The following is a 21,311-nucleotide window of genomic DNA, read 5'->3' on the forward strand; positions in this document are numbered from 1 at the left end:
CTAACACAATTGTGATACCAAGTACTATGACTTATAAATGTAAACATATCGTTATTATGTTGTTTGAGTAAATAAATAGTATTATTATTATTATTATTATTAGAGGCTAAATGGATTTGAGTAAGCACGAAGTTAGTTAATGCATCTCATCATTTTATTCACACTTGTTTAATAGCCCTCTGGATAATGGATTAGATGATCTGATCTGGGTCTGTCTCACCCACCACCCCCATTTCGACGCTCTCATCTTTATGGTATGTTTGTTAGCATGAATAAATTATTAAGTCATTTCGAGACATTACATCAATAACAAGTCTTATTGTATTGTTAATTATTATTATAAGAGTAAACTTAATGAATATTACTTTAATTGAAAGAGTAATGACATTATTACATTTATAATATAATAGGGTATTTCTAATTATTGGGCAATAGTTAATCATCAATGAATATGTCTAATTTATGGATAAAATGTATTTATTATATTTTAATTTTAATATTTAAATAATTTTATTATTTAATATAATATACAATTAAAATATATTTATTAATATTTAATCATTATTTTAAATATTGTTCTTTTCGAAAATACCATTGACATTAACACGCGTCAGATGCGTATTGTTTTCCAATGCTAATCGTTGCCGTTGAGTTGATGCCTCGGAGGCAGAAACAAAATAAATTTTCCTCCAAGGTATGTTTGGCAGGAGAGAAAAAAAAGAAAAGAAAAGAGAAACTGAAAGCAAATAAATGGAAAAGAAAATTTGAAGCCGCCCCTGGCTTCCCTCCCATTTTCTCAGCTGCCAAACATGACCTCACCCTAAAAAACCCAGCAGGTTTATTCCTCCACAAGAACCCAAAGGGCACGTTTCCAAATTGAAAACCTGACATTCGGTATAAAATAGTTCCCCAGTTTTAGACTCACTAGATTAGACCCAAGGAACCATCTGAAACTCAAACACCCTCCATTGCTGACTGACTCTCCTTTTCTCTTTCATTTTCTATCTGCAGAGGCTTTCCGAGAAAGCCAAAGAAAAGCTCCGCCCGTTCGTTCGTTTAAATTGAGAAAGGCCCTCAAGGGTCTATCATGGCTAAATCCAAGAAGCAAGCGTACATCTCTGTCCCATCTCAGATAATCGGCTCTCTCTCGTCTTCTTCGCTCCAATCTCTCCTGGTCTCTCCCAAGAAGTCCTCCAAGAACAAGAACAAGCCATGGAAAACCGCAAGGTTCTGGCTTTTCTGCATCTTTCTCTGCGCCTTTCTCGGAATGTTGAAGATGTGGTTCAACCTCGAACCTTTGACTCCATTTCCTCCCAACCCATGTTCCATTTTCCGTCAAGAATCATCCTCTCCAAACACCTTTTCGAGATCACAGCTGGGTGTTTTCCCAATGAAAAATGGAGTAGGGGAAAAGAGTGGGTTCTGGAAGCAACCTGACGGGTTGGGGTACAGGCCTTGCTTGAGCTTCAGGGGGGAGTACAAGAAATGGAGTCAAGAGATTGTGAAAGATAGAACAAAGTATTTAATGGTGGTGGTTTCCGGTGGGATGAACCAGCAGAGGAATCAGATTGTTGATGCTGTGGTGATTGCAAGAATCCTTGGAGCTGCTCTGGTTGTTCCAATCCTGCAAGTCAATGTTATCTGGGGTGATGAAAGGTTTCTAACTTTCTACAATCTCTCTATTTCCTTTCTCACTTGTTTTTTTTTTTTTTCCCACTTTATAACTCGGTTTTTTCCTGGCCAAATGTAGGTCTTTAATCATTTTTTTTTTCATTTAACAAACACCCATTTGGGTTATGATTGACACAACTTGTTCCCATCTTCATGTTTTCTGTGGAAATTTCCTGGACAAAAGTGGCTTTGATTTACGAAGTTCAATTTCTTGGATAATGATCGTTTTTGTTTACCATTTATTTTTAATTTTTCTGTGGAAACTTCCTGGATCAAAGTGGCTTTGTTTTCATTTCCAGGATGACCAAAATGAGTTTTTAGATTGAAAGTTTCGGTTTATTGCATTTTGGAGGCGGAGACTAACAATTTTTTTCTGCTTTTCATGCTCTGTTTATTGCAGTGAGTTTTCTGATATATTTGATTTGGATCACTTCAAGGCAGTTCTTGCCAGTGATGTTCGAATAGTTTCATCACTGCCATCAACGCATTTAATGTCGAGGCCGGTGGAGGAGAGGATGATGCCGGTCAATGCCACCCCTCAATGGATTCGCGCTCATTATCTCAGAAAGGTATTAGAGACATTCCTTAAAACAGAGAGTTTTACAGAAAATGGGAGATGATCATGAAAAGATGCCCTAAAATCTATTATCTGTGTGAATTATGAACTTGGTACAAGGGTATTGAGGCTCATCACTTGGATGCTTTTGCTTGAGTTTTTGGATGAAACCTTACATAGTCTTATGTTAAAATAACTAGTTTCTGGCCATTGGCTGGTGTGTGGGACAGAGGTGCTTATTATTAGTTCTATTTTTTGCTGGTTTTGCAGTTTAGGAGAGATGGTGTTCTGCTTCTTCGCGGTCTGGATTCCCGGCTCTCCAAGAATCTTCCCTCGGATCTTCAGAAGCTTCGTTGCAAGGTATCTAGTGTTGAATTAACGACGATTAATCAGTAATATTTGATAACTAGTTAACTAACCATGTGTTAAGTATGGCAGCCATTGATCTATGATTTGTTCGTCTGTAGGTGGCATTTCATGCTCTGAAGTTTGCCCCGCCAATCCTAGAACTCGGTAACAAGCTCACGGACAGGATGAGGAGCAAGGGACCTTACCTCGCTCTGCATTTACGCATGGAGAAGGATGTGTGGGTGAGGACGGGTTGTCTTCCCGGCTTGGGGACCAATTATGACGAGATAGTAATAAACGAGAGAAAGCTCCGACCTGAGCTCTTGACTTCAAAATCAAGCATGACTTATCATGACAGAAAGCTTGCTGGCCTCTGCCCCTTAAATGCCTTGGAGGTTACAAGGTAACATTTGATGGCTATTTGCCTGATTATTTGCTGTTTATCAAAGCATTACAAAGCTAAAAGAGACTGTTTGCGTTGTCTTCTAGGCTACTTAAAGCTCTGGGAGCCCCAAAGGATGCAAGAATATACTGGGCTGGGGGAAATCCACTTGGAGGGGAAGAAGCCTTGTTGCCACTGACCAGAGAATTTCCCAATTTGTACAACAAGGAAGACCTTGCTTTGCCCGGGGAACTCGAACCATTTGCAAGAAAGGCTTCCTTCATGGCTGCCATTGACTACATAGTAGCTGAAAATAGCGACGTTTTCATGCCATCTCACGGTGGAAATATGGGCCATGCGATCCAGGTACTGCCACCGTTAAGATTAAAATCAGAACAAATTTGAATTGGGCTTATCTCTCTTTAGGATTTCACAAAATTCATTGTTTTGAGTCTTTCGTTTCTTCTGATAGCCCCATTCATCACAATTATCGATAAATTTTGCATTGCTACTGGGGATTTTATTCTAAAAACTGGCTTTGTATACCACACAGGGACACAGGGCTTATGCAGGGCACAGAAAGTACATTACTCCGAATAAACGAAAGATGCTGCCTTACTTCCTAAATGCTTCTCTTCTTGAAGCAGACTTCAACAAGATTATAATGGACTTGCACCAAGAATCCTTGGGCCAGCCAGAACTGAGATCTAGCAAAGCTGGAAGAGACGTCACAAAATTTCCAGTCCCCGAATGCATGTGCAACGATTCAAATTCGCGATCTTCCATGTTATTCAACTCCCAAAACCTTGAGATACGATGAGGCCTCTGTGGAATTTCCAAATACCGAGGAATGGCTTCTTAAATTATAGTTGATATAAGCTTATAATATACCGAGGAATGGCACACCATAATTCACTTCTTCTATTGTTTATGTATAGTTTTTTTTTTTTTTTATACTTTTTGAGGTTATAATTTAGTTGATATAAGCATATATATAGCTTCATTTTGTTTTTTCCCTTCACAGAAGGAAGGGTTAGGAAGTTGACAGATTCTTTTGCTTTTAGTCCGATTTATTCTTTGTACTATTATCCAATCTATGGCTGATCAATAAATGTATATATATAGAGCTGTATTCCTTTTGAAATTCTATGCATTAGGCTGTCCTTTCAACATCTTGGCTGTCCTTTCAACATCTTGTACACTATTTCGATTTTCAACTTTTGATTCTTGAAAGTGAAGGAAATGGCAACCGTGCATGGTTAATGGTTTTGCTTAAGAAAAACTTCTTCATGAATGATGAGGGGCTTACGGCTTACGCGACAAGCTTTTCGATTTATGCAGATTTTGTCAACTTAAAAAAGAAATAATAGATTGCTCAAATTGTTTTTACTTTTTAGAACTCCAATCCCACAATGATTTGGATGACGTCTCTCCATGTTCTTTAGTACTGTTCAAGCTTGAAAGTTGAATCTTCCTTCCAGGTTCTGAATGTATGAAAAGAGAAACTTGCTAATGAATGAAGAATGTCACAACCCACTTCCACGAAATTAATTTATTAGGGAAGGTTTTTATTTACTAAGGTAGTGTTTATTAATAAATATATAAAATAAAAAAGATGATATATAAGAAACATTTTAGATATTTGTCATTTTCAACGCGTTTATTAAACTTATATGATATTTTCTAAAAAAATACTTACATGACTTCTTATTTATTTTTTATTAAAAATTTTATCTAACCCCTATCTCTAGATAAATTTATTTGATATTTTATAGATAAACTTAAATTACTCATATATCCTTGATAAGATAATTAATGTCATTTAATATATTTATAAAATTTAAATTTATTAAATTTTATTTTTATAATAAAGTTGATTTTAAAATATCTTATTTATTTAAGTCTTATAATTAATATTATTTAATATATTTTTAAATTGTCATATGTTTTGGCAATTTTTAAAATTTAAATTACTTTCTATATATATTTTATTATCTAATACAAATTCCTCTCACTAATTTTTTAAATTTTTAATTATCTATGTGAAATTATTGTAATTTTATCAATAATTATTTTTACTAAGTCTTTTTAAAATCTATTTTTGAATATGAATTTAGAAAATAAAACACTATTTTTTTTATTTTTTAATAATTCACATTAATCATAGAATACTATTTTAATCATAAATTTGTTATTGATATTAACATAAAGTTTTGAATGAATTTAGTAATAAAGATATTTTAATTAAAAAAAATCTTTATCTTGGTACTTATTGTATACATTTAACAAACATATAGGAAAAAAAATACAATTCTCGATGAATTCGGATGCGATCATAAATTTATACACTCCCAAACGGACACACGATCAATCTCTACCAAATAGGGCATTTTTGCCTCTACCAAGAGTCGAACCCCTACCACTCCCAAGAAAACTTGGGAGCTTTACCACTTACCCCATGCCTTAAGGGCACATTTCAACCATATCTTAATATTCTTTTATCTTGTTTATTTTAACAAATGCCACTTGAGATAATATTTATTAATTAAGATATAAATCGAAAAAGGTAAAGTTCAAAAAGCATTCCAATCTAATGTGTTTGTTAAACTTTACTGAAACCTTTGGAAAGAAGTCAGATAACTTTTTATTTTACATTTTTCATATATATTTTTCTTGCTCCCTCCAAATAAACATATTTCAAATCTTACAAATAAGAAAAAAAATTTCATATATCTTTTTCAATGTATTTCAAAAAATTTAACAAATAATTTGATAAAAATTTTAAAATATTTCTCAACTTTATCTTGATTATTCAACATCTTGATCCAGAAAATATTATAACTTTATTTTAATATAACTTTATCTTCCTCATTCTAACAAATGATACCTAAAAAGATACCAAAAAAAAAAAAAAAGCGCTTATTTATTTTCAGTTCATGCCAAGGTAAATGAAGAGCATTCTCATACGTATAACTTAAATCTAATCTCAGAAAATAATTTGATATTACTTTTAAACAAGAATGGTCAACATAATTTTTAAAAAGTGAAACACGATACATATTTATATCTAAGTCTCAGAATTATCGAGTATAATTTATCCATTTAAGACTATTTTCACATCAAAATTATGAAAAATAATATTTATGCCATAATGGGATTTATCATTGAGTGCTAAAATTCATGGACCTAAGACTTAGATCTCAATCATCTCCTCCAGCAAACCATGTCTTGCTGGAGAAGACATCATGCTTAAATAACAAACAAGGTGGCATTGCCCCACACAACTTCAGCCCAACATCAATGAGGCTCAAAACTGGGGCAAGAATTAGAATTAATTGTAAAAACTGGCAAATTTCTGATGTTATTTGGATTACAAAGTGAGGCCCATCTAATGAAATACCTTAAAGAATCAAACAAAATTTCTTTCATTCTCTCATCTGTTAGCAATGGACCTATACTACACTTTTCATAATCTTGGCTTAATTTTAACCAATCCATGTTGAGGCTCAAGTTTGAATGCTCTCTATTTAACACTGATTTAGAAGCATACCATGCTCCAAAATAGACTCCATCCATCAAAAGCAGCCAGATTTACCAAACAAAGAAGCTCCAAGGGAGCGATGGAAGTCTCCTGGGAAAAAAATTCCTCACCTATGCCAGATATCTTATTGAGCCTCCAGTAAGAAGGGTGCATCCTTGGAGAAATGGGGCCAGAATGGTGATAGTGCAACAACTTTTCCGATAATTATCAGTGTAGGTGATACAAATTGGGCCGATGAAATTTTGTCAGCAAGGTTCTTCAGTTCAGCAAAAACCTGAAAGATTGAGAAAGCAATCAGCCATTAATTCCAAGAAACTGGGAAGTTTTAACATGCAGTACAGTATAAAACTGAGGCCAGAAGGTCGACCAAAGAGATTGTACTTGGATCAAATTTGCCAGAAACTCATATTCCACATAGTTTGCATCTTATTCTTTGAGGCAGCATTGGAGACCAGATGAAAAGAAATGATCTCATTCCAGGCAACTTTCATTTGGAAACCAAATGAAAAGAAATGATCTCAATTAATTTAACACTGAACGCTATTAAAAGTGCATTAAGAATAACTTAGCCAAAAAAAAAAAAAACAACAAAGAGGTGTACTCAGAATAAACTTAATCTAGTCTTCAGTAAGAGTAACATAGGCTAGTGCAATCTTTCTTTCTTTTTTTTCTCGAATCTCTGTGGGTTCACAAATATTAAGGCTATTTAAACAGTTAAATAAGGAGTGTCATCTGGAATTTCTAGGCATGACTCCATATGATCCAATAAACTTTAGTATTCATATGATTGTTTTTACAAGGTATTCATATAAATTAAATTAATCCTCGTTTTAGTATACTTGAAAATGTTCCATATTATTTAGGACCTGCTGCAAGAAATAGAAATAAGACATAGAAAGTGGAAATTAAATCAATAAAAATAAGGTCAAGTCAATATTTGCATGTACCATGCGTTGTTGAGGGGTGGTCCCTCGCTCAACTGCAGCAGCCGGTGTGTCTGGAGGCAAACCATGATGTATCAACTTTTGAGCGAGTGAAGGAAGAGTTGACAAGCCCATATAAACAACCAATGTTGAATCGGGGTCAGCTGCATTCTCTGCTACAAATAGGGGGTCTGTTCCTCCTTTCCTTGAGTGGCCCGTAAGAAATCTGACACTATTTGCAACACCTCGATGTGTTAAAGGAATCCCTAGCTCTGCTGCTATTCCTGAAGCAGCAGTGATACCTATAAAGCAATGAACATATCAGTCTTTCGCCATTGCCCCTAACTTTTTCTAAAGATTCAGGCATCATATCTCCATTTGTTAATGAAAGCACAGCCAAAGAGACCACTCTAGATTGGTTATAAAGAGCAAGAGTAATATGAAGCAGAATATGAAACATAGAAGGCTTCCATATCTAGGTCACCTAATATCATAATAAGGTTATGTAAAATACCCTTTCTCCTCTATCCCATATAAACAAAATTCTTCTGTTAGTACCAGAATTGAAAGAACCAGGGGTGCAAACCTCTACTCATGGGTCTAAATTCCAACATGGATAGCACTTTCTGTAAGTGTAGAATGGGACAGATTCTCACATTTTGAGCAAGAAATTGTCAGTTTTTGGTTTGAGATAAGGAAAGGTATCTTTAAGGTGAGCATACTGCAGCACATTTTACACAGCGGAAGTTATACAAATCTTTGGTAGCAACTGCTAGAAGGTCACGAGTTTTAGTAGTAAAACAGCCTTGTTGCAAAGCAGTGATAAGACCAGTACAAAAATGACCCTCCCCCTACACTCAGAAAGTGGGGAGCCTCGTACAACAGGGACCCTCTTTTTGATGCTACAAAAATCCCCGTAGTCAATCCCTGTAACAGATTCTCACATCTATTATGGCAACTTTCCCTAATGGTTCACTCTAACTAATCTTTCAACACACACCAAAAAAATCTCTTTACAATTTGTTTGGCTATCTTTGATATATTCAACTTTATCTTCAAATCTACACAACACAAAACTGCTCCAAGGTGTTCTGATAAAAAAAGTGATGCACGAGAGTTTCTAGAATACCAACAAAAGGAACTCAATATCATCATACTAAACATGGAAATTTATTCCTTGGAGCAAGTTTGACTGCAAGTCAATCAGGGAAATTAAAAACTAGGAGTTTTATCCTGTTGTTGAGACTTGACACAGTTCTACAGACTAATGATGCTTACCTGGAATGACTTGCACATGGATCCCTTGTTGTTGCAAGAAGTCCATCTCCTCCCCACCCCTCCCAAACACCTAATGAGAAACCCAAAAAGAACAGGATGGTGAAAAAAATGTGTGTTGCAGGGGAAAAAAAGATGTTTAACAAGTCCATAGTACTCTCATCTAAACCATTACTATGAGATCTTAACATTTCTAGTAGGCACTGACCAGGGGATCCCCTCCTTTAAGTCTTACAACAGTAGCCCCAGCTTCTGCAAAGCTCAAGAGCAACTCATGAATCTCCTCCTGCAAGTAATCTCACAAAATAAGTGTCTTACGCAATGATTATTATTTGATAGTTAAGAACACGCTGGGAACAAAAGAAAGAAAATTACAAGTGACAAATATTAAGCTGAAGATGATCATACTCCTTACTTTGCCGCAACAGTTATTACTAGTTCTCCCCGACCTTTCTCCATTCTCTGCTTGCTTTAATTCCATTTTGGAAAACATATTCCATAAAATTTAGTGTTTGGTGCGCATAATTTAGAAAAAAATGTTTTACTTGTGGAATAGATTATGCTTCGAAATGGAAAACATCATATCACATAAATCAGTTTTTCTATTGATTTTGAATTCTGAGTAGTTTTGACTTTTGGAGACTAACCCACCAACAGTACTCCCAGAAAGCGAGATGAGATAATTGCTCCCTCAAGCATTCTTTTATGTATTCGACCATTCTCTAAAGCTGGCAACAAATTTAAAATGGAAAATATTTCCATCAAAGTTTGAGTCAATGTGTGGGTGTTCTCGGCCAATTCTTCTATAGAAATCAAATGCTTCATCCTGTTTCAGGGTTTTCTTTCTACTAGGAAGACATAACACAGACTTAACATATATTAGACCGGTTGATAAATAACTAATATAAACCAGATGATCATCATTTCTTTATTTTACAAATGAGTACTGGGGGACTTTGCACAAAGATTCAAGCACTATAATACTCATATTTGACTTGGTTTAACATATAATTAACATATAACACAATAAAATGCTTGTTTGAGTTGTGTGTATCGAAAGCTTTGAGTATTTGACTTCAATTTGTTATGAGCAACATAATCATTTTAAAGGTCAAACATTTCTTTTTTTGAAGGAGCATCATTGAATTTACTTGTCAGACCAGATACATAAGAGAAATAATTGACAAACTAAAATTCATGTAATCAATTCGGCATAATGGAAAAAAGACTTAATACACTGTTGCTGTAGACCACACAAACAAGATTGAGGAAACTAAATGGCCAACACCAATTGGTAGGAAACAAAGAAGCAACACCCAATTATAAAAGTTATCCAACCAACAAATGAAGCAAACCCACAATTCTAATTCACCAAAATCAGGAAACAATTAATTTGCAAAACAGAAAACCAAGAGATACCCATTTGACAGAAACCTACCAACACATGAAAAAAGGTAAAATAGCCACAAATATAGATACAAACAAGATGAAAATGTAGATGCATCACTGACCTGGGTCCGGCTATGGTACCCAGCAGTCTTGCCAACATACAGCAGTCTCGCATCAGGACCCACCAAATCCAACACCTCATTGGACACCAACCGATCATACAACAAAAGATCAGCGCCCCCAATCACCCTCACAGCCTTCAATGTCAACAGCTCCGGGTCACCCGGCCCGGTACCCACCAAGAAAACGTTCCCGGGGCCTCTTCCTTCTCCTTCTCCTTCGCCTTCGCCGCCGCCGGAGCCTCCTCTCTCTCTCTTCTCTCTCAGCACCTCGAGCAGCCGCTTCAGCTCCGGCAGCTGCAGGGCAATGTCGTGGTCCCGGATTGAGCTGGGATCGTGGGGTCGGAGAGGCCAGGAAAGGGGTCGGGTCAGCTGGTTCTTGTACAGCCATTGGTCCCTCTGGTAGCGCTCGATGGAGTGTTTTTCCGTGAAGGGCGAGGGAGAATGGGGTGTGAATTGGAGGGAGCAAACTGGGGAGAGGTTCTGGGAATTCGATTGTTTTCTGAATTGGGTTGAAGAAGAGATCGAAGGAAGCCTGTTGAGGAGAGCCATCTCTTCCAATTTACAATCTTAAGATGAAAAAAGGGGAAGAAAAATGAAGCTTGATAAACCCCTGGAGGGAGGCTGTACTGTATGTGTTCAATGAACATAGCCCATATAGTGAGGTATATACATGTGTGTCTGCGCGTATATATATATATATATATATGTAGAGAGAGAGAGCGCGGGCGGGGGGGGGGGGGGGGAAGGTGGTGGTGTTTGAGTTGGGCTGTGCTTTGAACTCTGGTGAGACGAGAAGGCAGAAATTGTAGCTTTTGGGGATTTGACAGGGGCGTGTTCCTTGAGGGCTTCGGTGAGGTATCGAAAGGGAGATTTATAAATAAATAAATATATATATATATATATAAGTAAGAGGAATGAGAAGTTCTTATCCGCTACAACTGTGTACCCATTTGCAACTTGCCAGTTGCCACCCGGTGGTCAACGGTCATTCAAGCGTTGTACTGTTTGTCAATTAAGGTATATATTAAAAAAATTAAGATATAAAAAATATTTTAAATTTTATTATTTTTAATATATTTATTAAAATTATCTAATAATTTTTATTAAAGAAGTCACGTAACTTCTTATATAACACTTTTCAAATATGTTTATCTCTCTTCCTTTAAAGAAGCATATCTTGAATTTTATAAATAAAAAATATATATCTTTTGATACATTTTAAAATTTTAACAATTAATTTGATAAATTTTTTAAATATTTCTCAATCTTATCTTAATTATTTTATATCTTGATCCAAAAAATATTCAAATATTATTTTAATATAATCTTATCTTATTCATTTTAACAAATAGTACATTTAAAAAATAAATTATCTTCTTATATTATTAGGGATATGTTCATCTATTATTATTATGTGTGTTTTTAATTTAATGATAGGTGAGTTGATAATGATATTATTAAAATTTAATAAAAAAAATATCAATTTATTAAATTGCATTTTTATATATAGACACTTTTTAATTTTCAAATTTGTCTTTTTGATATATAAAAAATAATTAAAGATATAATAAAGAACACGAGAAAGTTCAAATTTATAATCTAGACAACCTTAGTTTCCACCTAACCCAACCCACTCCTTGAGACAACTTACCCTTTTAAAAAAAAATAAAAATGAGTGATTTGTTCTTTTTTGGGCTAAGAGATGAGTTATTTGTAATATATTTATTATTATTATGGTTGTTGTTATTTGAAATATAAAAAAATTAAGTTTTTTGTATTATTATTATTATTATTATTATTATTATTATATAATTTTATTTTGTGTAAAATAATTCTTTGAAATACGAGAGTAAACTTTTCTGTTCTTATATGAAACATTTTGTTCTTAATAATAACATTTCAAAAGCATTTATTAAACATGTTATTTTATTTTTTATGAAGTAATTCTTGAAAGCGTATCTTATACGCATTTTCAAGGCCAAAAGTGAGAAATACATCAGTACAGAGGCGTTTGTTTTTCTAAGCCTACGTGTTAGGTGCTGAGTGGACAGTTTTATGACTTATGTGGAGAGTTTTTATTTATTTTTTTTAATTAGAAAAGTTTTTTTTTTTTCTTTTTTAAAAGAATCGAGGGGTACGTAGAAACCTAACCTTTTTTGTTTTTATTTGATTCAGCCCCCGTTAGTTTGGCTTGTTTGAATTGGCCCTTGCCACCATATTATGAGTTTTTGTTGTGAGATCACTCACTATCTCCAATACCAATAATATTGAATATGATCAAATAGTTTTTTAAGTTCTCATCACTATTCAAACAAAAATTTTGGGCAATTTTTAAAATTAAGCAAAACAGAGATGGCTAAATTTACAAATTTGTTGGCCCAGCAGCAGCTACGGGTTGAACTATATATTATTGCTCACTAACGAAAAACAAAATCCACAACAATTAAGTTAATCAAACAAATTCATTAAACTACTAAACTTCAACCCAATGAATCAGCAATGCTTTATTCCCCGCCCGCCCGCCCAAACTCCATCCAGAAAAGTAACTTGGCCCATCGATGGGCGGCAATTTTAACGTTCAGATCAGATAGATGATGAGAAACAACTCCACCATCGATCAAAGCGAGAGAGGTGTCCTCCCAGTAGTTGGGAATATGGTAGCTTCATGACGTTTAGTAGCTAGCTAGGGGGGTTTAATTCTAATTCTACAAGCGAGAGACATTAGAGTTGATGGGGAAGTACGAAATCACTATCGGCGGAGCTCCACGCGATTTCTTCTCCGTCCGTTTCCCTGAGGAAGCCATTTCCGGTCGACGACGTTGGCTGCCGCCGGCGTCATCTGAGACTTTGGAAGACTTCGACGATCCCTTGAAGAACCACCTGAAGAAAACTGATGAGAAGGCGGCCATGAATTAATTAATTTCCAATTAAGAGTCTATACGGTTGTTGAAATGAAGGCTGAGCAGCAAGGAAGAAGATGATGATGATGAATGCGGGGGTCTTTGCGTGAGAGCTGGTTGAAGATGGAGTATATTATGGGCTTTTACATATATATATATATATATATGAGATTTAACAGAAGAAACATGAGGTTTTGTTGTGGAAGTCAATTTCCTTGGCGAGCAAGTATATAGGGCAGCTGCAGAAGCTTCCTCTGATAAGGAAGCAGCCCTGCTTTGACCAGGCCGTTTGCTTACCTTCTGGTTGTGGTTTGATTCATTTGTTCCAGTTCCCTCAAAGACTTTTCAAATTGAGTTACTTGGTATTAGTCAATTAATCAACACAAGGACCACGCACCATCCGTCCATGTAACAGTAATATACTTAATACTGGAGAAAGTTGATCCCATATGGGTATTTATTTTCATTTAAATTCCTAATTGTTCCCAAAAGATTGGGAACTAATTAATTAATAATTCATGCCAACATCTTATTAATTAATTAATTGCTCTCTTCTGCACTATGGACACTTTTGTTTACTGTTTTATTTTTCTTTATCTGAGTTCTACTATACTAATGATTTTGAAAGACAATTAAGGAAGACTTTTTTATTTTGTAAGCCGGTCTTTCCAGCATATGCATTTCCACGTCGTGTATTTTAAAAAGGAAAACAACAGCATTTTTGTAAATGTAAGTGAGATTTGTAAAGACTGAATCAATCATCATATACAAAAATCAAGAGAGAGAGAGAGAGACAGTTAAGAGGGCATTTTAGGCACTTTAAAAAATTTAACAGCAAGGATTAATTGTTTTTCAAGTTTTTAAGTTTATGGGAATATTGATTGTAATTTTTCAAGATGATCACTTAAATTATATATAGGCATGCGGGTAACACATGCCCTCCAAAGTCTTCTCTTCATTTCTCTTCTCTCCCCTCAACTTGAAAGTGAACATATTATATTTCTCAATCTTCGATTTTGCTACAATTATATATCTCATCTCTCACAAGATTATGCATGAAATACACGCGCACTGTTAGTAGGGCGCGAGCAAGAGAAAATGGAGGAAATAGAGAGGGAAGAAAAGAAAACAAAAATCACCAGTAAGAAAGAGGGAGGAAACAGTGGTTGATGGTGAAGGATAAGAGATGAAACAATGGTCAATGGTGAGGGGGAGAGAGGAAACAAAGATCGTTAGTGAGAGAGGCAATGGGTCGGTCGCCATCGACCAGTGGGTCCCTCGCCGATGACCCAATGACAGTGCACGTGTATCTTATTAAGCAAACTTTCTCATATTAATTAAGTTTTGATGATTTACAAAAATAAAATTTTTAATATACAAATTATAGTATTTTTGGTGATTAACAAAAAGAGTATTTTTTTAAATATATTAATTGTAGTACCGAATTATTTTTTATTAATTTATAAAATATTTTTCATAGCATATGTATTACCAAAAATATTATTTTCTATTACAAATATTTTTAAATATTTTTTAAATTAATTTATAAAATATTTTCATAGGATATGCATTATTAAAAATATTATTTTCTATTAAAACTATTTTTTAAATATATTTTTAAGATTAATTTATTAAATATTTTTTTGTATTATCAAATATATTATTTTCTATTAAAAAAAATTAATATATTTTAGATTAATTTATATAATATTTTTATAACATATATAACTCAAAAAGAATTTTAACAAATATATGAACCTCCCATGATTTGATCCCACATACTCAAGTTAGTCAAAGCCTTCCTTTACCAGTTGATTTACAAACCATCCTAAATATTTAAGTGCATATATTAATTTTAAGTTATACTAAGTTTTTCTATTATAATGATTAGATTTTTTAACGTTGGAAAAGTGCACAAAATAGTTAGAAATACTCTCCAAACTCATTTTTTGAGTATCTAAGTGTTTTCATTGCATATTCAAAGCAAGATTGTTAAAATCGTAAAATCGTAAGAGGGTCTTCGACATGTAAAATCGTAAAATCAAGTACGATTCAACTTCAAAATGGTAAAATTGTAAGGGTTTTCAGTGCAAAAAATCGTAAAATTGTACCCATAAAATCGGGAGTTTATCAACCATGATTCAAAGTACCCGAAAGCTCTCAAACACTCTCAAACAAAACATCCAAGCAATTTAAGACTCTCGAAATATTATTGCACATCCACTGAAGAGTCACAAGGCAAGAGAAGAAAAATTCTTCAAGTCTTCTACAACAAATCTGAACTTCTCCATTTGAGATTACAAATTTATTTATTTCTTTAAATATTATTGTCTTGTATAATTTATTCTTAATTGCTTATTTGTGTCCAAGTATGGATAAATTATTTGTAACATTTAAATTACCATTATGAATTATATAGGTTTCCTAGAACCATTAAAATCTAGATGAATCTAGTTTCCGGTGTAAGTTATGAAGAAAACCTTGGTATAGTGGTTGTCTAAAACCTGTTGTAATCTAGGTGTGTTTCTAGGTTCCAAAGTGAGCTAGTGTAAAAACCTTTGTGATTTTGATTTAGTAAAACCCCCAGGATGGTTAGATCTTAAGAGAGTAGATTAGGTGTGTAAAACACCGAACCACTATAAATTGTGTTGTGCCTCATATTATTTATTTTTGTTATATTTTTTGGCTTGCATTAATTATTAATCTTAAATATAATTTATTATATTTATCAAATATATTTTTTTAAATAATTATTAATAAAGAATATTCATTAAAAGAAAAAAAAATAATCACTCAATTCACCCCCTCTTGAGTGGTCATACCTTAAGGAACCAACATATGTCGTGTGTAATCCTGTGAGAGATGAAGTATGTGATTGTAGCAAAATTGAAAATTGAAGAACATGATAGGTTCATTTTCAGGTTGAGGAAGTCAAATGACTATAAGGCCCCATTTGATAGCTAGTTTTTTCCTTGAAAAACACATTTTTTCTACCCAATTTTTCATTTGTGTAGTGTTTGACAGCCAAGTTTTTCCTGGGAATTCATTTTCCCTTTTTTGGTCACGTGATGGCCTCTTTCTTCAAATCATGGAAACCAAATTCCTTGGGAGAGGGGAGGAGCTCCAATTTTTCAGACAATTGAAGCAGCAACCCATTATGCTACTCTCATCATCTTCTTCTTCAACTTCCCTAGAAACAAATTTGCAACGAGAGATGGACAGAAAGCAAACGAGAGGGAGAGCGAGCGAGAGAGAAAATATATATGTATATTTGCAGCAAGCGAACGAGAGGGACAGAAAACAAATTTGCAGCAACCTAGTATGCTTTTCGTTTTCATATGTATGTATATGTGCATATATATATGTGTATCTATATGTATATATATATATATTTATGTATATATATGTTGTGTGCGGGGATGTGTATGTGTGATTGTGTATATATATATATGTGTGTGTGTCTCTATATATCTCTCAGTCAGTATTTTTCAATACATTTTCATTATTGAATTCCATGAAAAATGTGTCATTTTATATATAAAATAATGCCTATCAAACACAAAATGTTAGAAAAATGATCAAATTCTATAGAAAATATTACCAATCAAGCACCAAAAGATGGAAAATAACATTATTTTTCAAGTAAAAAATTATACCAATCAAATAGTTTAGACTTCTAATTTTCAGGAATTCATTTTCCCTAGAATTCAATTCCCTAGAATTCATTTTTTTTTCATCCAAATTCCACCATTGCAATCAAACGCACCCTAAGGGGGCGTTTGGTATCGGAGAAATTTTAAGATTTCTGGGAATGTTAGGTTGAGAATCTGTATTCCCATGTTTGGTATAACTTTTTTATAAAAAGAATTCTAGGAAATAGGATTCCCAAGAATGATTTTTAAGTAAATTTCTCATAAAAAGATTTTCATGGAAGGTTGGGAATCCAAGTTTCCCATGGATGTGGGAATGTTTTTAATAAATAAAAAGACTAAAACGCCCCTTACCCTTTTATATTATTTATTATAAAATATTATATATATTAAAGTAGATATTCATACAAACATATATATATACACATGCATATATATACATAATGTGTATAAAAATAATATTTTTTTTATTTTCTAAAGATATTGTAGGTCCCAATATTTTATATAGTAAAAGAAATTTATTATTTTTAAATAAAAATTAAATAAGAATAATTTTAAAAAAAGAACATGAATTCCCAAGAATGTTACATTTAAACCAAATACAGAAATGTATTATTCTCAGAAAAGAATACGCAACATTTCTAAAAATGTTTAAATCGATTCAAACATAGAATTGTATAAATCTTGGGAATCAAAGATTTTCATGAGTATTCCTAAGAATCATGAATCTCAAAAATTTAAAAACTCCTCCCATACCAAACACCCTTAAAGAGAAGAGTTATATATAAAAATCTTACATATATCACGATGAAGGATAATTACTGTTTTTTCCATAAAGAAAAACACATGAGCTTGACCAAACTAACGGGACCATTTGGATACAGATCTTTAGGCTCAAATTGGTAATTCATTTCCCCAAAATCTAGAAAGCAAGCTGAACCTAGCTAATGCTAAATCTTGAATCTTAGTGGCATTGTGAGTGACAGTTTGTTAAGAAGTGCCACCAAAATTGATTGCAGTGACAAGTTTTATATATGAATCCCAAATTGAGGATGAACCAAACTAAATATCCACATTTTTAGTCACATTATATAAGGAAAAGCTACTAGTAATATTGTACCTAGTAATGGCACTTTTCAAAGGCTTCAATTTAATGGCCCTTCTCAGTTCTCATCCCAACCATTCACTTTGGCCTTTCCAGAAGTATTATTTTTATGGGTGTTTGTAAAAGACTTTTTAATATGTATTTTGTTAATGAGTGTCCCTCAATAGAAAAATCCTTTTAATATTTATTAAATATTATAAAAAAAATTAAATGAGATAAAATATGTAAATAAGTTATCATATCTAAGGTAATTATGGCACTAATTATTTTTGTATTGTAAGGTAAATGAGTGATGAGGTTATTTGGTGACTATTTGTGATAAATTGACTATAACATGTCATCAAATTTATTTACTTATCATCTAGTCGACTTAATTGAAATAAATTATAAGATACTAATGATAATTTACCCCTACAATCACATACTTTTTAGGGATTAATTATCAGTAACTTAAATTCTTTTAAGAGTTATCTCTATTAGAAACTACTAGCTATAGCTATTAATATTATAAACATGACATACTCGTAAAATTTTGAATAGGATATATCTATCCCAATATTTAACTCAAGAAATAGGTGACAGAGCTCCATAAGCATAGTACGATTAATTCTCAGATAATAAATTACACCCAAGAATACATGTTTAGTCATAATAGTCGCAGTACGAGAATTTCACCCTTTTATAGCCGTGGCTCCTTACAAGTATCATATATTATATTTTTTATCTGGTGTATTATCATATATCATGATTAATTCTTATCACATGCATAGAACAGTGTCTAGTGACTTTAAAAGGCGAGTAATTTTACCTTTTTTTGCCGAGAAATAGGTGACAGAGGGCATTAATTCCACGGTAGTAATGAATTCAAATTAAAAGGGTCATTTAGGTACTTTTAGCTCTCTCTCTCTCTCTCTCTCTCTCTCTCTATATATATATATATATATATGAGCAATTCAAGCCACGGACAGGGAAGGAACCGATTCTGAAACCCTAAGCCTAGAGAGAACGCGAAAGCCCTAGAGAAAGTGGGATAAAAATGCCGCTCCACACGCTGGACGCGACGGTAGCGAACTTCGGGGAGGTGATGGAGAAGTTCAAATCGGAAGCAGCGGAAAACAAAACCAATCTTATCCTCTTCTTGGCCGACAAAGACCCTTCCACCTGTCTCAGTTGGTGTCCTGGTACTAAATTTACTGCTTACCCATTCCCATCCTTACCTTCTCTGTAAGAAATTCTTTGGGAGACCATTTCTATCGATTGGATGAAGAAAAATTGCCTTTTGTTTTGGGTCGGAATTTGTTGTTTACCGATGCTCTAGTCTAGTGGTGGTGGTTCGATGATTTTTCTCTTGAATGGATCTTTCACTGTATGGATATGTGGGATCTGAATGTTGCATTGTTGGTACAACTCTGTAAAAGCTTAGTTGCTAGAACTATTACGTTGTAGATGATAAGATGAAGTCTTTCTTAAGAAAATGTCTGTTCGGTCTTGGAAATCCAGGCTAGATGGTTGGGGGATTTAGGAATCCTTTTTTGATAATTTGGTAAAGTATAAATTCCTTGGGCCAAGCTGTTCTAACACAGCTAAAGCTAATGACTGGGTTCAGTGTTTTAGATTGAGGAACAGGAAGATTGCTGTGCCATGGTTCGACTGGTGGCAGCTGATACATGTTAATATTTTGATGCGTATGAGTGCAGTGTAAGTGTATGGGAGCTGTAAGTTGTATAGACACAATAACTCAGTTGGGGACACAATGAATTTAGTTTATGGATGTGCACCGAAGAGATCCATTTACGTAGAAAAACAATTCAAACTCGTATCTTAGCAAGAAGAAGGTTTGTACAGGGAGCAGGAAGAAATTCAGGGACATGAATTGAGAATCTTTGAAGTGTCATTGTGGAGATATTCTAGTTTGCTTTATCACAACTGTCCATGCAATGCATGTCCAAGCAGAGTAACTCATCTTTAGTTTTCTTGTGTGGTGATTTAGAAAGGATGCCATTATGCTTTCTGGGTGTTTATGTGATGGTTACAGCTTCACCAGTTGAAAAGAGTCTTTGATGGAAATAATCCATAGCTTGCAGATCAGACAGCCACTTGCTGATTTTTTTTTCCCCAAAAGGGGAAAAACAGAAGAAATTAAAGGAAGAATGTTAGAGAGAGGCTGATATGTGAAAATGCATTTATTTTTGGGAAAACCTAGTATCTTTTCTGGTCAGAAAATGAAATAGAGCTCAAATGCATCCCATTGACTTCCCAGTTTTTGGTTTTATTTTCTTTGAACACCTAGAATGACTTTTTGGGTGCACAAACAAACTAGGTGACTGAGTTTAAAGCATAGGAGCACCCCCTTCCTTCACCCCCCGCCCAAGCTCCCGCCTACTTAAACCATTTCACGTTACTTGTCTCATTGGTTGCCATTTTTTTTTTAATTTTAAGATGATCTTATGAGAAAACAACTTTTGTGATTCAATTAATTTCCAAGAAGAAACAGAATTTCAAATAAAACAGAGCCCACTCTTTCTGTTTATAGTAGTATTAAATACAATTGGTTGGACTAGATAATTTTTTATGCACATTCCCTGTCTGGTGGGAAAGTATGGTTTAATCACTTTATCTAACTGTTTTTGTTGGAAAAACACAGTGACTAAATCGTGAACTTGCCGTTTTTCTGCCTCCAGACTGTGTGAGAGCTGAACCTATAATCTATAAGAAGCTGGAAGCATCAGCAGATGATGTGGCACTTCTTCGAGCTTATGTCGGTGATAGACCTACCTGGAGGAATCCCAATCATCCTTGGAGGATTGATTCAAAGTTTAAGCTCGCTCGAGTTCCCACACTTATTCGATGGGAAGATGATGCCATCAAAGGGCGCCTTGAAGACCATGAAGCTCACCTTGAGCACAAAATTGATGATCTTCTTGCCTGAAGATAAGATGTTGTCTTCCTTAGTAAGGATGGCTAAAGAGATCTATAGGTTATGAAATAATCAGGGCAACTAAACCTGTCGGTTCTTATCAGTTGCACTTACACATTTGCTAATGCACTTATGCAATGATCTGCAGTACAGTGGCCAATGAAATACTATTACCATGTTATAATGTGATTCACGTTGCAAGCACAAGTGAATTAAACCCATATAAATCAGTTGCTGGGAAGCCCAAGTCGTTGCTTTTCTACTAATCTCTATTTTTTATCGTCCTTACTAGCAGCATGCTCGGCCCCTTTGTAATAACCGTATTTCGCAGATCATAAGTTTGACGTCATCGGTCACTAATCCAGGAATTTTCTTGATATTATATATATATATATTTATAATTCATGTTCCAAGCTTTGCCTAATTAGTCTTGGGAGAGCACCCTTTTCTCTTAATTCATCTTTCAGTAAATTTAGATGCGATTATAATTTATATACATTTAAAGTGAACTTTCAAAAAACGATTTTCCACC

At 34.0% G+C, this 21,311-nt stretch overlaps 3 protein-coding genes across 4 annotated transcripts; 2 read left to right on the plus strand and 1 right to left on the minus strand.

The window, feature by feature from the left end:
- Positions 1–858: 858 nt before the first annotated feature.
- On the plus strand, positions 859–3,946 carry LOC127792798 (O-fucosyltransferase 20-like). Its single transcript, XM_052323386.1, has 6 exons — positions 859–1,656; positions 2,072–2,240; positions 2,498–2,587; positions 2,695–2,978; positions 3,065–3,323; positions 3,511–3,946. The coding sequence occupies exons 1-6, from the start codon at positions 1,088–1,090 to the stop codon at positions 3,775–3,777; spliced, it is 1,638 nt and encodes a 545-aa protein (XP_052179346.1). The 5' UTR covers positions 859–1,087; the 3' UTR covers positions 3,778–3,946.
- A 2,325-nt stretch (positions 3,947–6,271) lies between these two features.
- Positions 6,272–10,930, minus strand: LOC127793208 (S-adenosyl-L-methionine-dependent uroporphyrinogen III methyltransferase, chloroplastic). 2 transcript variants are annotated; one of them, XM_052324011.1, is made up of 6 exons: positions 10,208–10,930; positions 8,905–8,982; positions 8,700–8,769; positions 7,446–7,723; positions 6,880–6,982; positions 6,624–6,772 (listed from the first exon to the last, which is right to left on the minus strand). In XM_052324011.1, the coding sequence occupies exons 1-5, from the start codon at positions 10,754–10,756 to the stop codon at positions 6,902–6,904; spliced, it is 1,056 nt and encodes a 351-aa protein (XP_052179971.1). In that variant the 5' UTR covers positions 10,757–10,930; the 3' UTR covers positions 6,624–6,772; positions 6,880–6,901. The 2 variants fall into 2 exon arrangements, with proteins under 2 accessions (XP_052179970.1, XP_052179971.1); XM_052324010.1 differs by lacking the exon at positions 6,880–6,982 and having other exon boundaries at positions 6,272–6,772; positions 10,208–10,922.
- A 7,892-nt stretch (positions 10,931–18,822) lies between these two features.
- Positions 18,823–20,968, plus strand: LOC127792822 (thioredoxin-like protein Clot). Its single transcript, XM_052323424.1, has 2 exons — positions 18,823–19,043; positions 20,544–20,968. Exons 1-2 carry the CDS (start codon positions 18,899–18,901, stop codon positions 20,789–20,791), a joined length of 393 nt encoding a protein of 130 aa, XP_052179384.1. The 5' UTR covers positions 18,823–18,898; the 3' UTR covers positions 20,792–20,968.
- Positions 20,969–21,311: the final 343 nt, after the last annotated feature.

Source organism: Diospyros lotus, unplaced genomic scaffold (genome assembly GCF_014633365.1).
Source record: "Diospyros lotus cultivar Yz01 unplaced genomic scaffold, ASM1463336v1 superscaf1, whole genome shotgun sequence".
In the NCBI taxonomy this organism is placed as follows: domain Eukaryota; kingdom Viridiplantae; phylum Streptophyta; class Magnoliopsida; order Ericales; family Ebenaceae; genus Diospyros; species Diospyros lotus.

What these genes read in the sequence shown, in the direction of transcription:
- LOC127792798 (XM_052323386.1), top strand. Translation starts at nt 1,088, where the DNA reads ATGGCTAAATCCAAGAAGCAAGCGTACATCTCTGTCCCATCTCAGATA. An exon ending in GCGCTCATTATCTCAGAAAG is followed by an intron (nt 2,241 to 2,497) that starts GTATTAGAGACA and finishes CTGGTTTTGCAG; the next exon opens with TTTAGGAGAGATGGTGTTCT. An exon ending in AATGCCTTGGAGGTTACAAG is followed by an intron (nt 2,979 to 3,064) that starts GTAACATTTGAT and finishes GTTGTCTTCTAG; the next exon opens with GCTACTTAAAGCTCTGGGAG.
- LOC127792822 (XM_052323424.1), top strand. Translation starts at nt 18,899, where the DNA reads ATGCCGCTCCACACGCTGGACGCGACGGTAGCGAACTTCGGGGAGGTG. An exon ending in CTGTCTCAGTTGGTGTCCTG is followed by an intron (nt 19,044 to 20,543) that starts GTACTAAATTTA and finishes TTCTGCCTCCAG; the next exon opens with ACTGTGTGAGAGCTGAACCT.
- LOC127793208 (XM_052324010.1), bottom strand. Translation starts at nt 10,756, where the DNA reads ATGGCTCTCCTCAACAGGCTTCCTTCGATCTCTTCTTCAACCCAATTC. An exon ending in GGTACCATAGCCGGACCCAG is followed by an intron (nt 8,983 to 10,207) that starts GTCAGTGATGCA and finishes GATTACTTGCAG; the next exon opens with GAGGAGATTCATGAGTTGCT. An exon ending in TTAAAGGAGGGGATCCCCTG is followed by an intron (nt 8,770 to 8,904) that starts GTCAGTGCCTAC and finishes GTTTCTCATTAG; the next exon opens with GTGTTTGGGAGGGGTGGGGA.